Genomic DNA, 19280 nt, shown 5'->3' with positions numbered 1-19280 from the left:
TTAAAATAGCACGAAAAAAATCAATGTGTTACGCGCCATACGTCACTTCCTTATAAAACATGGCGACTTGAGGATCACAGACCTGCTTCCGTGTTGTGACTTTTACACGTTTGGTGTTGCAGTCCTCCCCAGATTCGTCTGGCTCGGGGATTATTTTTGTTGTTGATAGACACTGCGTGAATTTGTCGAAATGGCAGCAGTCAACAATGTGCCGCGTGACATTCAAGGTAAGGATGACACGCCTACTTTCAGTGAGGGGATCCCCATCGGACCCACTTCCGTACTGTTTACATAGGCCTACCGCCATCGTCCTATACCGGGCAAAAACATAGCTCTTTTAAATATAAGATGGTTTCATATCTATCTGATTGGGTTTATATCTTCAAACATTCTTTACTGGTGTGATTTTAAGAATACTTTCAGTTCATGATGTGAGTGGAGTGTTAAACACTGATACATTGTATTCACTCAAGCATGGATGACATATTGTCATTAATATCTCATTGTTATTAGAACCGTATGTATACACTCATGTAGCATTACACAAATCAAATATGAAATGAAGTGCATTAGCTGGGCAGATCTAGCTATAAAGTACTACTGTAATATGAATCATGCACGGTATGGGAAGAGCAAAGCTTACTTGTTTATTTTATTTTCTATTTCATGTAGAAGACATAATTTAGAAATAAAAGGACGTACTTTAAACAATAGAAGTATATGATATAATTATTGCCTAGCATAATTTCAAAGAAATGAACTCAAAGATTCTGATTCCTCTGTGTCAATGCAAGGCCTGGAACCTGCGTATGCGAATCCTATGATTTTGCGCCATTTGTTGATGTGATGTGATTAATTCCTTTTGCTCATCTTCGCATGGATTTCTCTCGTTATATATTTGCATTAGTTAAAAATATATTTACTGGGGAGAGCAGTACTGGAGCAATGCACAACCGGAACAAGTTTAACCGGAAGTTCGAAAAAATTTTAGCCATCCATGCATAGAGGTCATTGATCTCAAAAATGTTCTTTAGCTTATGTACATATTACTGGAACAGAGCTTCGATTTTCGACTCTTTTAAAACAAATACCGCCAATGATGTGGGTTTTTTTTTTTGTTTTTTTACTGTTTTTTTTATTTAATTTATCACAAATAAATTTTCAATTTCAGACAGCATACGTTGAGATTCTTGGAAAGAGGGTCAAACTATTTATTAAACGTATGGTCAAACAAGAGGTGAAATCAGAAAAATGGGAACAAAGAGTATTGGTAAGTATATATATATCTGTGCTGTATAAAATTCCATGTGAAGAACCTTGTACACTATTTAAACATATTTATTACTACATATTACACCATCCTCGGAGACCAACAGTTGTTGATTGCATGTACACAATGCTGCACTTGTGATATTCTATGTTTGCATAATGCAGAGTTATCTGCCCTTGCGGATAGGTGTTGATTGTGACGTCATGTGTGTTAGCGAGCGTACAAAATAATGACATCACAATGGATATCTACATGCCAGGGAGATGACTCTGTAATATTCAAAGACAGAATTTTACATCTCCGTATAGTGCCATCAAGTGTGGGTCTCCTACAGCGATATTCTGAGAAATTTTCTAATTTATCTTTATTTAAAAATGGCCATGAAAGCTTAATAACCGCTACCTCGCCCTCCATCAGTTTATCTATAAATTGAAAGTTGGTCAATTGTTTTCCTTCAAGAACTCTGGATTTCAACCATCACAAGCCTAACACAATCTTAGCTAACATACTGGTATCTGTTGATAAGGGTTTCTCATCATTTACTTATATTAATTATAGTGTTAATGAGGTTCAAACGTACCAAGTAGTATTTGATTGGTATCAAGAAGATAGAGATGTTCAAGGTAATGTAATTTGATAACATTTGTTATCAGGAAATTTTTTAGTAGAATGTGATATAGTCCAACATTACCAGGAAGCTCCTACTTATTGGCTAATTGATAAAAGATGTATATCAGATAATCAAATCATTGTGACATCTTTTTATATTTATCTAGAATAGATAAATTTACTTTCATATCATTCCATAGGGCCACAGTGGCTGAGTGGTTAAGATATGTCATATGTCGTTTGACATATTACCACAAGTCCTCTATCTCTTGGTCGCGAGTTTGAATTCTATATGGGGCAGTTACCAGGTATACTGACCGCTGGTCAGGGGTTTTTCTTGGGATACTGTGGCTTTCATCTACCTACAAACTTGGCATATCCTTTCATGACCCCTACTGTTTATAGGAGTTGTTAAACTAAGAAAAATCAACAACAAAAAAATCATATTATCCCATCATTAATAGTTTAAATGATTCAATATAATGACATTTTCATAACTTAAATATACGTTATTTTATCGGAAAAGTATGACATTACATGACATTACATGACAAGCAGTACATATGACAGATAACTCTGTGGAATGCAAATAAAGACTACACATTTATTTTAATCTTGTGGGGTCATATAGTGGCCAAGTGGTTAAAATGTCCTGACCACAAACTCTCCACATCTGGTTCCCAAGTTCAAATTCCATGTGGGGCAGTTGCTTGCAGGTACTTTCATGTACTTTCTTCAAATATATTTTACGAAACATGCCTATACAAATCTGACGAATATTTGTTATCTCCCCAAGCATGGAACTTATTCATATTAAGTCAGTTTGAAAATGGTTTGAACTGATTTTGAGCATTTAGCCTTTAATCATACTAAAAATTCTGTGCTATACTATAAAGCGTTATATACTTACCAATGTAGTAATTACACAATTATCATAATCAAAGTGTTGAAATAGATATAATTAGCCTTAAGAACTTAATTCCAGTCCTGCCTACTTAACTCCATCAATATGATAGTAAATAGAATATGTATTCACTTAGGTCATTTTTTTATGTGAAGAGATCTTTCAATGAAACCAGAAAAATGTTTTAGATGATGCACTTCTCAAACAATTTGCTGATTCATGATGGTGAAGCAGAGAGTATATATAGATTTACTCTTGATGACATATGTGTACCTGGTATTTATCAGTAGAAGGCAGTGACGTACCGTAGTTATAGCGTGACACTAACAAATTACAGATAATGGACTATTTTAATGACATGGTTTACAAATGGAGAGAACAGAACATACAATATATAGTAACAGGAAGTAAGGGTTAAGTTTACTTGAGATTTGTAAAGATTAAAATGCACGGTGTACACACAGATAAAATGAATGACCTTGTTTCTTCTTGTAATAGATTTATTTCTAGATAGATACGTGTGGTCACTGAGTATATATAAATACATAAAGTCACCAGGGGATAGTCTGTCATGGTTATACTATCCTGATAAAACCCAATTATTTTTTTTAGCATTTCAAAGATTATATCATGATCTTTGTTCCTGTGATTATTGATTTAAATCAAAAGCTAATTATATGATAGAGATTTGTGAAAGGTAGAAGAGATGGATCGTTCTTTTGTACATGTATTCTACATGTACAAGGGATACTGTCTTAATAAGCACTCCACCTCTTATATTTAATTGCAATTTAATTCATTGAACCATGGAAATTCATAATGAACCCTCCTAGCCTGTGAATTAGAAGAGTTTCGAATGTGTCTTTGATGGGGGTGAATGAGTTAAAATTCACGTAAGTGATCAGTTTGACAGGAACATCTAGATGATATCTTTGTATAACGAACAAAACCAAATAGACTTAACCTGTCTGTCTTTTAAGGTCACCTGAGACGAAGTCTCAAGTGACCTATTCTAATCCCCTTTTGTCCGTCGCCGTGCGTCGCTGTTGTGTGTTTGTAAACAATTTACATTTTCGACTTCTCAAAAACCGCTGAAGCGATTTCAATGAAATTTTGCACAAACCTTCTAAGGCATAAGGTCAATAAAAATTGTGAATTATATGACCCCCACCCCAAGGGGGCTGTGGGAGGGGCAAAAAGGGGTAAAATTGATTAAAATTTCAAAAATCTTCTTCTCCACTCACAGATGTGGTAGAATCAAATACTCTTCATAGATAGAAAATACATACCTCGGTGCTCTCAAGGCCCTCTACAGAAATTGTGAATTATATGACCCTAGGGTCTCAGGTTTCCCCCTGAGGAGGGGGTTAAGTTTACTTTAGTTTCTATAGTGAAAACACATTTTTGAGCATTATTTGGTCATTTATAATAAAAAAATAGTCAAATGTTGTCTGAACTATCCCTATGAGATGGCCATTGAATCCTATTAACAAATTTTCCATGACTGACCCCCAGGGGCCTTAGGGGTGGGGTCAAAAGGGGTCTATGCTAAAATTTCAAAAATCTTCTTCTGAAATTCTGGAACTGGTAGAATCAAATACTCTTCATAGATGGAAAGGTCTTAAGGTCCTTTACAAAAATTGTGAATTATATGACCCTGGGATCTCAGATTTTTCCCTGGGGAGAGGTTTAAATTTACTATAGTTTCTATACGAAAACAAATTTATGAACATTATTTGCTTAGTTTTCATAGGAAATTAGTCAAACTGGGTTAGAATTGGTAGCCTGAGAAAGCATTTTAACATCATATCCATATTGGTCCTGACCGACCCTTAGGGACATAAGGGGCAGGGCCAAAATGGGTCAAAATGGCTAAAATTTCAAAAATCTTCTTCTGAATTCACAGGTTTGATGGAATCAAATAATCTTCATAGATTAAAAAGTGAAATTTATAAAATTACTGACAATGACTGACTTCTAGTTTGGTTTTGCTGTTTAACATTGGCAAAGCAAATTGGAATTTTAAAGTGAACAGTCGGGCAAGGATGGCTAAAGTTGGTAAAAATGGCGTGAATGTACCCAGTATAATTTCTTATGAAATGGAAAAATAAAATCTCTCGTCAAAATCTGTCTGCGTGCCAAGAAATTAATTTAAAGTATGGGAATTCTAAAACATCCTCCCGGCTCACTATGTCCGTGGTTACATTTCCACACAGCCTCGCTTTCAACGCTTTCAACTTTTCTTTACTTTAATGGTCAGAACTGGGAAACTAAGCAGAACTTGACTGTCGTATTAATATTTGAGAACTTTTGGAAGGCCAATGAACGCATTTAGACTGGTTTTCTTTGCCCGACTATTCACTTTAAGCATAAGGTTTGGTAACATAATACAATACCTATCAAAATGAAAAACAAAAAATAAAAATTCTAATACATTGTACGAAGGTTCAACTTTAAAGTTTATTTTAATTCGTAAACACTTTTTACAGATTTGAACCAACTTTGCAATGCTCTTTCTGTATCAGCACTCAGGTGACCGTCAAGGCCTCTTGGGCCTCTTGTTGTGTCATAAAGATAATGTAGTTTTAAAATACTTCTAGCAAACTGATCAGCCTTTTAGAAGACTGTTTAATTTGACCAGTGCATTGCACATTGTTTATATATACCAACGCAGCTTAAATACTATTTATCTCTTCTCTAGCAGATCTAGACTAAACATCAATTTAATTCGGTTAATTGATAGACATTCGCCCTAGTCTGTACTGGCTTTAAAACATTACATTTTATATATATAAGCAGCTGTTTTAAAAGTATTTTTATGCTCCACCATGAAAGATATTTCTCGGGATCACACATTTTATAAAAACCTTAGGCTAATGAATAATTACTACACATTTTGTGACTCTGGTAGAATATTTTCATCCTTCCTCTCTATGCTACATAAGAATGAGTCTGACTGCAATATACAAGGGGATATATAGTGCCAGTATCCATCCTGTCCCATTATGGAAACAGAGAATTGCACCTTTAAACTTTGTATGGTTTGTGCCATTTTTTGCCCTCAAATCCATCAGATTTTCAAATTTGTTTTCTAGTGATTAAAGTGGTGAATTTCAAATATCAAGTATATCTTTGATACAAGTGGTATGATGGTTGTGTATCATTGCAACTGCAGTTGCTGTGGTAACCATGCTAAACATGCATAAATTATGAATTTTTTTTAGAAGTTTTGTCCTTTTTCATTTTAGCCCTGTAGGTAGGGCATTAGAATTGTACCTGCTGCCCCTATTACATGATCGTAAAAGGCGACTAAATTTAGGATATTATATTTTCTCATCTTCCTAACTGACTTTATCCTTCCTAATGCCTATCTTGGCACCACCTTACTTTTGGCCTTGAGTTGAGCGTTCGCACCTGTGAGGATCATTTAAGAACAGGCTGTCCTTACATGAGCCTAGCTGTTAATAAGACGTTAAAATAATCAGTCAAACAAACAAATTTTTCTCATTTGTGCGTAGTTTTTCATATAGAAATCTTGAACAAACTTGATATCTATCCTTATTATAAAAATGTATTTGAAGTGCCTACAAATCCTCAGTTAGTTTGTTTAAGATTGTGTTCTATTGATATTGAGACAAAAAAAAAAAAAAAAATAGAAAAAACGACAAATATTACATATTCACTTAATTTACACATATTTCAGATGGTTAGCATGGCAACTAAAGCTGCAAAATTAGAAATCTTCCATTACAGTTCAATAAGGGATGTTCTAAATATTTGAAATGCAATGCAATAACTTCAAAATTTTGTTCACATGATTTAAAAAAAATTGATGGACTTAGAGGCAAAAAATGGAACAAACCTGATACCTAGTCCTTAGCTTTCTAGTTTTGTACATAAAGGAAGGCTGCTAAGTAAAGTTTAAATCATAAACAATGTTTTATTTACATGTCATATACATTGATATTAAAGTTTATATCAATATTCTGAGGCTTTCTATTAACCCGGTGATATATAAAAATGTATTAGAGACTTGTTGAGATAACTGACTGTTTGAAATAGGATTTCAGTTCTTGGTGTTTGAGATAGGTTTTCAGTTCTTGTCACTTGTACTGAAAGGAAAATCTAGGCTCAAAAACTTCCTGAATAGCATAGTACAACTTCCTCATTTAAAAGCATGCCATGTTGATATTTACTTTTTCGCTAAATAAAAAATTCAAATTCCTTTCGATATAAAAATTGTTTCTGAATTTTGAATATGGCATCGCAGAATTCTTTTATCAAAACAGAAACTGTGAGTGTTCATTGACCTAGAATCTATAATTCACTAAAAGCAATCACTCAAAACATACTGTATTATAATAACACTCAATAATAAAATAATCAACATGTAATTCATAGTAAAAAAATGGCCTAGAAAACATTTCATTGCTTTAGGAAATTCTACCGTGATATTGACATTAGGCCTAGGGCACTGATAAATTAGGCCTGTAGCATGCTGGGATGAAGGGAAGTTTTGTTCAAATGAATGACTGTGACCTTCATTCAAGGTCAGAGGGGTCAAAAAAGGCCAAAATTTGTAAATGTCATCTTGTAAATAAGTAAGAGCCCTCTAGAGACCAGATAGATATTGGGGCTGCAGCATGCTGGGATGAAAACCAGCTACAAATTTGTTCATATGATTGGCCTTGACCTTCATTCAAGGTCACAGATATCAAACAGGTTACAATATTTTAAGACTTACTGCATACTTAATCTTTAGTACATGTTGTATTAATAGTCAGGTCACCGTTCAGGTCCATTAGGCCTTTTGTTTTTCTTTTATACGGTGGATGAAAGTGGACTACTAGCTAGCTGCTCTCAAATTTGGTAAGATGGTTTATAGATATATGTAGTGTAACTTTTGGGGCTAACCGAATTCAAAACGGTTGCTTACGCAGTGGCCATCTTTGATTTTAACAATGCCAAAAAATGAAAGTTTTGTACATAACTGATACATTTTCCATATTGATGCCATGATGGGAAGTTTCTTGCAGTAGAACTTAATTGATACTCTGATGGGTCAGTCATTTAAAGTGGGCCGAGTTTCCTGACTTGTTATTTTGTAACTGTGTGCTGGTTAATTTATATATTATATGAAAAAGATCAGTTTTAATTTATTCTTTACTTTTTTGTGTTACTTAATTTTGAATTTATTAGGGGATATATAACATATAAACTTTCTTCCCTGTTAGCTTTTAATCCTATGTAGTCACAATTAGGACTTTACTTGTATACTTCATATGTCAGCTGGCTAAGTAAATAGGTATATTTTATTTACATGAACAGGAAGGGAATACTTATGTTACAACTAAGGACTGATTTCCTTAAATTCCAACACTTGCATAGGTTTGTAGTGAATATGACACTTTTTTTATTTCCTTATTGTGTGGAAATACCAACAATTGATATGATTTAGCAGAAAGATATAACTTCAAAGACATAAACTAAGATAATAAAAGTGAAGTCAAATGTAACCTGCAGAATATAGTTTTATGATAAATATAGATTAAGCATTATACATTCAATTGTAAAAAGTTGTATATGGCCATGACCGTAGTTACGACAGTTATGACTGCCTTCTTTTACTAAAACATTGTTTTCTGCTGTTTTATTTAAATAACTGCAATAACTTCAAACAGATTTCTTCAAACATTCCAACAAAGCTTATTGACTTAAGAAATATTTCAAAGTTTATCTAACTTTTGTTGGGCTTTTTATTATGGAGTTACGGTTCTTTATATTTACCAGTTTGTCAAACTAAAATGAATGATCAGTCATGTATGTGATTACCTCAAAATGTATGTGATAACTTGGAAAATATTTTGTTTATGGGAACCTAAAAAATGTCAGGCAAAACATGCATTTGCTTGATGCTGTTTGATGGTGATAGGATAAATATGTAAAACAAATCTTAGAAATATAAACTGTATCGTTTTTCTTTAGATTTGTATTAATCATCTTACATATTGATATTTCTGAATCGAACATTAGTTATTTACTGTGATTAATTGTTGTGATACCTAAAGGCTTGAGTTTCAAGTGTCATTTCCTATTAACAGCTTATGGTAATTTACTCATTCACCCCTGAAATTTTCTAATGAACTGGTCTAGTCTTTAATTTAGTAGAGTCTAAATGTGTCTTATGGTTGCATGAGTTAAAAGCTTGTGAAGTTTTTATGTTGTTGAGAAATCTGGAATTCCTAGAATACTATATACATGTACAATAGTTAGATTCTTAGCAGGCTGTATGCAAATATGTTGGCTTTTATTATCCCCCGCCCAACGAAGTTGGCGGGGGATATACAAATGGGTTCCGTCCGTCCGTCTGTCCATCCGTACGAATGGTTTCAGGAGCATAACTCTAAATTCAGTAGAGATATTTCCACAAAACGTCATACGCACATTGGTCTTATGGTCCAGTAGTGCCTTTTGCTATTTTTAGGTTTTCAATTTTTGTGCTTTTTTCTGTAACCATAGAAACATTGCTGAAAATATCATATTTTTGTAGCAGGTTCATTTCCGGAGCATAACTCTAAAACTAGCAGAGATGTTTCCATGAAACTTAATAGACACATTGTTCTTATGGTCTAGTAGTGCCTTTTGCTATTTTAGACACATTGTTCTTAGGTTATTGCGTTCTTATGTAGTAGTGCCTTTTGCTATTTTTAGGTTTTTTAATTTTTTGCACTTTTTCGTAACCATGGAAACATTGCTGAAAATATCATATTTTTGTACCAGGTTCGTTTCCGCAGCATAACTGGAAAACTAGTTGAGATATATGCACGGAACTCCATAGGCACATTAGTCTTATGGTCTAGTAGTGCCTTTTGCTATTTTAAGGTTTTCACTTTTTGTACTTTTTTCTGTAACCATGGAAAACATTGCTGAAAATGGCAGATTTTTGTAGCAGGTTCATTTCCAGAGTATAACTCTAAAACCAGCAGAGATATTTCCACGAAACTTCATAGACACATTGTTCTTATGGTCTAGTAGTGCCTTTTGCTATTTTTATGTTTTCACTTTTTGTGCTTTTTTCTGTAACCATAGAAACATTGCTGAAAATATCATATTTTTGTAGCAGGTTCATTTCCGGAGTATAACTCTAAAACCAGCAGAGATATTTCCACGAAACTTCATAGACACATTCTTTTTATGGTCTAGTAGTACCTTTTGCTATTTTTAGGTTTTCATTTTTTGCACTTTTTCCGTTACCATGGAAACATTGCTGAAAATATCATGGTAAATGGTAAATGTTACTTTGCAAAACTGCCGACAATATCATGGTAAATGGTAAATGTTACTTTGCAAAACTCCACCCATCTTTGTGTATATAGTCTAATATAAATGTCAAGGCTGTTTACCTGATTCAACAATTGCAGCCCCGCTCTACTTGAATTATACTCCATCTTTCTTTAGCTCAACTTCCTTTTTCTGGTTTTTTTCATACACATAAGTCTCCACAATAAAAATTACTTCAGCTTTGATATCTCCATTGGCGGGGATCTGAATGACTATGTCCTTGTCAGTAACTTAATTGTGAGTCAGCTAGAGTGAGTATCAAGGGTTAAGTCAAATAATGTCCAACACTGATAGGGTTTACGCTGGGTGTTCTTTTAATGCATATAGGTCCTAATTTCAGATATAATGGGATCCCTCTGTATAATCTAAATGCATTATCAAAAATTGGATGCTTTTCATTTTCTGTGCAAAACCATGTGCTCTAGATCAGGTCCATATCAGAAAATGATTATATAATCTGGCAGATCACGTTTAGTTCCTTTATGTATTTGTTGTTCTTTATGACTGTTTCCTCCTTGATTTTGTTATATAGATAAAGGGGCCGCGGTGGCCGAGTGGTTAAGATGTACCGACATATAACCACATGCCCTCCACCTCTGGGTCGCGAGTTCGAATCCTATGTGGGGCAGTTGTCAGGTAATGACCGCTGGTCGGTGGTTTTTCTCCGGGTACTCCGGCTTTCCTCCACCAACAAACCTGACACGTCCTTAAATGACCCTGGCTGTTAATAGGACGTTAAACTAATCAAACCAAAATATATAAATAAACAGTCATGAATGATATGGCAATTTAGGCCTATTTGACAAATGAATAGTGGTAGTTTTAAAATTGTAGATTGTAAAAAAGTATTCCCAGTTTTTCACTTTCTTCCTTATTGAAAGAATTAAGTTTTATTAAATTTTACAGTCAATATGCAGTTTGTTTACAAAACAACCACAAAAAAACGATTGCATTAACTTCATGTTAATGTGTAAGAAAATGTATGTCCCAAGGATAGCACCCTGAGGGATCCCTTGTTTAGGTAATATGATGTCACGATCAATATGTAGTACATGTTATTGTGTATTGATTTGTTTCTGAGAGTGAAAACATTAGGTCAATATTCAAAAGATTAAAAAAATTGAATCCAAAGGAAGTAAATGGACTGTATTAAACCATTTTCGCGTATACAATATTTTACATCTTCGTCAAAATTTGTGACCAATGGTTCTTCAATCTTTTAACAATTTTGCATTCAAATAACAACATTTTAAACAATTTTGTGTGAAACATTTTCATTTGCATTCACGCTTTTTATTGAAATTACGTGGAAATATGTATACATGAAAAGAAAGTGGTTTTAAGTAGTGAACACTTATAGATTTTAGCTGTAGCCAATGAAGTTTAAAGGACCATATAAACGACTAATATGGATAGTAGAATCTGCAGTGAGTGGATATATATACTGTCTGATGTTGATGGCAGTATAATTGACCCCATATTAACCTTTACGTTGACCTTTACATACAAATACTAGTCTACATACACTATTTCACTCTATTCATTGTGATAGATACATATGTAGTATATATTGTCTTCTGACATCAGAGGTACTGTTTTAGCCTCGGGCCAGGTGTACAGATGAATCAGAACGACTGGACCCATGGACCCATTGGTAGTAATTACCTGTTGTTTATGAGCGTGGTCAGATTAAACTCTGCATGTTCGGTTATATTTAGAGTGAAGACCGAAAACTCGTCTGGAAGATTATATTCAGCGTGTTAGATTAAACTCAGCATGTTCGGTTATATTCAGAGTGAAGACCGAAAACTCAGCATGCCCGATTATATTCAGCGTGTCAGATTAAACTCAGCATGTTCGGTTATATTTAGAGTGAAGACCGAAAACTCGGTCTGGAAGATTATATTCAGCGTGTTAGATTAAACTCAGCATGTTCGGTTATATTCAGAGTGAAGACCGAAAACTCAGCATGTCCGATTATATTCAGCGTGTCAGATTAAACTCAGCATGTTCGGATATATTCAGAGTGAAAACCGAAAACTCAACGTGTCCGATTATATTCAGCGTGTCAGAGTAAACTCAGCATGTTCGGTTATATTCAGAGTGAAGACACGAAAACTCAGCATGTCCGATTAAATTCAGCGTGTCATATTAAACTCACCTTGTTCGGTTATATTCAGAGTGAAGACCGAAAACTCAGCATGTCCGATTAAATTCAGCGTGTCATATTAAACTCAGCATGTTCGGTTATATTCAGAGTGAAGACCGAAAACTCAGCGTGTCCGATTATATTCAGCGTGCTCTTTTAAATTCAGAGTTTAGTGTCAATCAAACTTGCGCAGAGCGGGGACCCCGGGTCAGTCCTACCTAGCCACGGGGGGCATCACACCTCGTGTGCTACTGCGTAGTTGAGCTGTCAATCACCGGCCCGGTACGTTATACAGGCACTGTTCCTCAGTAAAGATAGCGTGAGGTCGAAGAATGTTTAACAACCGGGTCCTCAAATGTATACGTACGAGATATAGCCGCTAAACAATTGATGATTCTTTAATTTAATTTTATACTGAATGTATAATTTTCAGCAACGGGATCTAATAGTCAGTCTAATATTATAGAGACGGCCAAATGAAGAGACCGAGTCCGAGTCAAATATTGAAGGACCACGTGTAGATTCTATTACTAGATCTCGACGAGACGAACATGACAAATAATTCAATGGACTCATAATTCCCTTATCCCGCGCCTTAACGTTTCACTATTAATTTGAATTTTTACACCATTTTCGAAAAACATCACGAATTATCCACGTTCAGTCTTAAATATATTTGACCGTCCGAATTATGACGACCTTATCTAAACTTACCTGTCTAAAACTAAAAGCCAGGTCTAAATAAAAATGTCCGTGGTCAATAACTAATTTGTTATGACTTACGTATACAAAACCGGTCTTGTGTACGTACATGTATAGTGTATCGTCTCTAATTTAGCTTACGACCGCTACATAGCTATACCAATATTTTACCAGGAATTCATGTTTGAAAAAGTAACTTTATCGGCTTCTCAATATGAGTTTCATACCCATTGTCTAATGAAGATTGCCTTTATACGCAAGCCTCATCCACAGACGACACTCTGGTCATCGGAAGCAAGGACGAATAAATCCTTGTCAGAAGATACTTCTGTGGACAGTTATATAGAATATTGTCCAGAAGCCGTCAGCAGGATTTGTATTTGACGTTCTTCATATACGGAATTTTGTTTTCATTGCTTCACATTGTCATAGAGCAATCTGTGTCATAGAGCCGGCTGTCCCAGATCATAGCCACGGGCGTTTACCTGTAGACTTTTGTCAAAAGATATGTGTGCAGTCAGTTTTAGTACATTGGTTTTCGATAGGAGATCAAACTTTAGAACGGTTATTGTAATACGCATTATCCAGATTATCGAGGCTGTAATATTTTGTAGAATTGTTTCGATTTCTTTTATTTCTGGTATGGACTATAATGAAAAAGGTGCATATATTTATTGGTGCATTTGTGTGTGTTTTTATGTGATTATCTTTACTTATTTAAATTATCTTGTTTAAATTGTTATACATTATCATGATAATAAGAAATCAAACATTTTAGTGATCAACAACAATATTTATCGTAAAGATATTTTTAATCATCCATCATGTCATGCTTAATATTCCAGGTTAAATAATTTCACTTCTTATTTGAACGACGATCAATCAATCACGGTAGGTATTTCCCGGCGCTAACGAGAGGTATGACCCCATTGTCTTGGTCACACGGCGATCTACCATGTACTGGGATTTGTTCACAGGTTGTAATTTTCACAATTTATATTTTCGTAAGTTACACAACTAACTACGGAAAATGGAGTATGCAGATTCATTTCATTATATGTATCGTCCTGTATTGAAATATTTTAAAAGGAAACGTATGAACATATCAATTATGTTTAAAGGATTTGTGCAGGCAAAAATGATAATTTTATTTTTTGAAAATGGCTTTGTGGGCACGTGTAGAAACCACTCCGTGCCGCGCGCGACCGGAATAACCTGTAAGCCGTCGATATCGAGGTCCAAAATTCTGACCGACCGATTATGCATATTTTCTAGCTCTAAACCGTGTGACGTCATAATAGTCCGTGGTATATAAAAATTATACAAAAAACCGTAGAGTTTTAATTTACGCATTTACATCGACGAGTAAAGAATCATCTATTACAAAGAATGAACATCTCTAGTCTACAAAGCTCGGATACGGTAATAAATATTCGTTTCGCCTTAACGTGATTTATTTATTTTAAGCAAAGATGTAATGTACAAGCCGGTATAAACTGAAAACTTATCAATCCTTGCTGTAAACCAAGACATGTGTACAATATGAATTGAAATTACAAGATGGTCGATTGCTCACTCCCGTGGATATTTTTACTGTCTTATGTAATTTGGTTACACACTGTGGACCCCCTCATGAGCCGGGGTTGACCGCCGCAGGCAGAGATTACAACGCAGCATGACATCGGCTTCTAAGTTGATTCTACATCTTTAGTCTCTTTAGACACTAATTAATGAACAACTTCGGCAAAATATGAACAAGTCATGTACTGTGTGAAAGATGAATTATATACGTATCTGACTTGCAAAAACGCACAAACAGATAGATCATATTAGTTAACAAATTCCAAAAATCGCTACACTGACTTAGGCAAGCCAAGGAGAGTCAACCACATTGTCCTTATGACGTCACAGGTCAGGATCACCGAATCAGGTGAATGCCTTTGGAGGTCAGACGTATTTTCGAGAAAGCATCGCTATGAAATAAGGACTTTCAAAATTTTATCAAATGATGCATGTATATCAAACCAATTAGCAAAGGCGAAATATGTATAGTACATAACCTCTGGATATTTCTGAAAAAGAAAACAAATAAATGTTTATCCTTTTTACTAAAACACGTAACATGTATCGGAAGATTTCAAACATATCTGCAGATTTACAAAAATTATATAATAATACATAATTTATTACCAAACATACAATTAATATCATGTATCCTTATTTGTGTATGCATAAATGTATATAGATTCACATCTCATTTTTTTCTTTGTATCTCAAATTTGCGGAATAAAAGAGCATAAATTCTTGATAATGTTATTTAATTCTATTGGTGTCAAAAGTGTATCCTCTTCAATAGTTATGCATTATGATGTTATCTTGATATTTTCTTCGATCTTCTTTGGTCATACGATATCTGAAACGCGAACTTTACGTAACTTAAGTAACACACATCAAAAACGTAATACAGTTTAAGGATAACTGCCCACAGAAGCATGTACATTTTGGCAAGTTCTACAGGTGGATATGATCTGGGCAGCTGTCGCTATGACAACACACTGTGTCAAGCGGTTCCAGATTTCAAGATTTTAATATTCACTCATGACAATTATGTACATATGTGACAAGAGGTCAAAAGAAACAAAAATAATAAATAACAATATTAAAAAAATAAAGCGGTACTCTATTCAATTATGTAACAAAAAACGAGCTTATTTCACTGGTTATTATAATAACACAGACTATCGGTAACAATATTTGATGTCCATCTATTCTACTATTTTGTATCTTATCTGTAAAAATACATATATACTGTAACTGTATATAGAGATGCGTGCGCAAAAGAAATCACTACGTATTGACTTCATTGTAAAATTGATATGTATAATTCATTGCACTGTAAACTTCAGTCAATGAGAATAAAAATGTAATTGTCATTGGGTATATTGTAAACATCACAGAAGTATCAATTGGATTTTTTCGGCACGTCCATGGCGACATAATCGTCCGGAATATTGCGTTAATTTTATTCATAGAAGAACATTCCGTCCCTCAAAATGGAGTTCCGGATGAGGAATATAAAACAACTTACACGCCAGACATCGTAGTCCATACCAGAATAACATATCGAATCATTTCTACAAGATATTTAACAAAATTGCATCGGCAAACATATGTGCGAAAATTCATTCTATAATATGAACATGTACCTATTATGTACGGTGTTCTATTATTACTTACCAAAAAACAACGTCTTACCGATATAACACTCATCATCAAAATTTTAATTGTATTGCTAAATGAACCAAAACCTGTATCTAAATTGAAAGCATAAATGTTTATCTGTACAGTCGTACAACCTCGATAATCTGGATAATGCGTATTACAATAACCGTTCTAAAGTTTGATCCTATCGAAAACCAATGTACTAAAACTGACTGCACATGTACATTTTGACAAAAGTCTACAGGTAAACGCCCTCGGCTAAGATCTGGGACAGCCGTCGCTATGAAAATGTGAAGCAGTAGAGGGTATATTTGCACGTGGCGAAATAAAATCCGTCCGTACTGTTGCATAATTTTTATTAATGAAAACAAAATTCCGTATATGAAGAACGCCAGATACAGATCCTGCTGACGGCTTCTGGACAATATTCTATATAACTGTCCACAGAACTATCTTCCGACAAGGATTTATTCGTCCTTGCGATTCCGATGACCAGTTAGCCGACCGGACACAGGTAAATCTGTCTATCACAGCGGGAGGCTGAAGAGTGTCGTCTGTGGATGAGGCTTGCATACATTTAGCTTTAAAATAAAGGCCATCTTTATTAGACAATGAGTATGAAACTCATATTGAGAAACCGATAAAGTTCCTTTTTCAAACATGAATTCCTGGTAAAATATTGGTATAGCTATATAGCTGTCCTTAGCTAAATTAGAGACCAAACACTATACGCACTCAAGACCGGGTTTATGAATACGTAAGTCATAACAAATTAGTTATTGACCACGGACAATTTTATTTAGACCTGGCTTTAGTTGTAGACAGGTAAGTTTAGATAAGGTCGTCATTATTCGGACGGTCAAATATATTTTAAGATTGAACATGGATAATCAGTGATGTTTTTTCGAAAATGGTGTCAAAATTCAAATTAGTAGAGAAACTTTAAGGCGCGGGATAAAGGAATTATGAGTCCATTGAATTATTTGTCATACACATAGTTGTTCGTCTCGTCGAGATCTAGTAATAGAGTCTACACGTGGTCCTTCAATATTTGACTCGGACTCGGTCTCTTCATTTGGCCGTCTCTATAATATTAGACTGATTACTAGATCCCGTTGCTGAAAATTATACATTCACTATAAAATTAAATTAAAGAATCATCAATTGTTTAGCGGCTATATCTAGTACGTATACATTTGAGGAACCGGTTGTAAACATTCTTTGACCTCACGCTATCTTTTCTGAGGAACAGTGCCTGTACCGGGCCGGTGATTGACAGCTCAACTACGCAGTAGCACACGAGGTGTGATGCCCCCCGTGGCTAGGTAGGACTGACCCGGGGTCCCCGCTATGCGCAAGTTTGATTGACACTAAACTCTGAATTTAAAAGAACACGCTGAATATAATCGGACACGCTGAGTTTTCGGTCTTCACTCTGAATATAACCGAACATGCTGAGTTTAATATGACACGCTGAATTTAATCGGACATGCTGAGTTTTCGGTCTTCACTCTGAATATAACCGAACATGCTGAGTTTAATATGACACGCTGAATTTAATCGGACATGCTGAGTTTTCGGTCTTCACTCTGAATATAACCGAACATGCTGAGTTTACTCTGACACGCTGAATATAATCGGACACGCTGAGTTTTCGGTCTTCACTCTGAATATAACCGAACATGCTGAGTTTAATCTGACACGCTGAATATAATCGGACATTCTGAGTTTTCGGTCTTCACTCTGAATATAACCGAACATGCTGAGTTTAATATGACACGCTGAATTAAATCGGACATGCTGAGTTTTCGGTCTTCACTCTGAATATAACCGAACATGCTGAGTTTAATCTGACACGCTGAATATAATCGGACATGCTGAGTTTTCGGTCTTCACTCTGAATATAACCGAACATGCAGAGTTTAATATGACACGCTGAGTTTAATAGTACACTCTTGAGTTTTCGGTCTTCACTCTGAATATAATGTAACACGCTGAGTTTTCGGTTACAATTCTGAATATAACCTGACCACACTGAATATAATCGTGACACGCTGAAAAACTCAGAGTTGTTGCTTAAAACTACCCAAAAACGAGGAAATTCAGAGTTTTATATTCACCAGTGGAGGTCACCATGATCATCGGACAATAACCTGATCTATATTACACAAATTTTTCATGTGTTTATCACCGTTGTGTTAATACCTGCACCTTTCGATTCTCACCTGTGTTACCTGTCCTCATTAGGTTACCTGTATTTATATTCTAATAAACCTGCTTTTATTTTTGTTTTGTTTGGTTTATTACACTGTGAATGGTTTATTGCACTGTAAACAGTTGTGTGATGATTTTGAGGGGTTGGAAGGATTAAGGTGTCCCAATGCAATATATTACCAGATTTGCATGACCTCCACACCTTTGGGTTTTGAGTTTAAATCTCACGTTGGCAGTGCTAATATTTAGTCGTCATTGTTTTCTGGATATTCAACTCTCCCCCGTCCCTTCCCCTTATCTCTTCTAAACCTGGCACATCCTTATATCCTCACTATTGATAAGATGTAAGACAATACACAAACAAACAAACAACATTATTGTAGACGATGCAAAGTGCCACAGGTAGATCATAGCCTTGTTTTCACCTCTACTTCAAATGACACATGCTAAGTTTTATTCCTCATTTACAAATTAAAGAGTTATCTGCCCTTGAGGTTAGGTATTGATTGTAATGTCATGTTTACGAGCACAATGTCATATGTTTTAAGAAAATGAGAGTTTTACTCATGAGATAATTACATCACAATTGATACCTACCTGCAAGAGCAGATAACTCTGTAATATGCAAATGCAGAATAGTCCTTTTAACATAGTATGTGTCATTTTATATAATGTCAATCTAGATCTTTTGGCCTTTATTCAAAGCCTTATTACTTGTGTTTACTTATGTATACATCAATTAAACGAAAAGTTTTTTCCTGAGTTTCACTGTATTCTTTAGACTTTTCTTGAAATATGTTCCGATATACATGTATAAACTATACTTCAGGCTATTCTTGAAATGTGTTCCGATATACATGCATAAACTA

The 19280-nt window shown here is 34.8% G+C and overlaps 1 protein-coding gene across 10 annotated transcripts in view; it reads left to right on the top strand.

The window, feature by feature from the left end:
• Nucleotides 1-1136: 1136 nt before the first annotated feature.
• Nucleotides 1137-19280, top strand: part of LOC138315389 (F-actin-uncapping protein LRRC16A-like) — a 71901-nt gene continuing 53757 nt past the window's right edge. For 5 of the 10 annotated variants that reach the window (XM_069256380.1, XM_069256376.1, XM_069256378.1 and 2 more), the window contains exon 1: nucleotides 1137-1270. In XM_069256380.1, the coding sequence (XP_069112481.1) occupies nucleotides 1223-1270 (48 nt within the window). In that variant the 5' untranslated portion in view covers nucleotides 1137-1222. The remainder of the gene's footprint in view (nucleotides 1271-19280) is intronic. The other 5 variants (XM_069256386.1, XM_069256383.1, XM_069256385.1 and 2 more) reach the window with 1 other exon arrangement.

Source organism: Argopecten irradians, chromosome 2 (genome assembly GCF_041381155.1).
Source record: "Argopecten irradians isolate NY chromosome 2, Ai_NY, whole genome shotgun sequence".
Lineage (NCBI taxonomy): Eukaryota > Metazoa > Mollusca > Bivalvia > Pectinida > Pectinidae > Argopecten > Argopecten irradians.
Note: the sequence above shows the minus strand (reverse complement) of the source record. Positions and strands in the feature narration are given on the sequence as shown.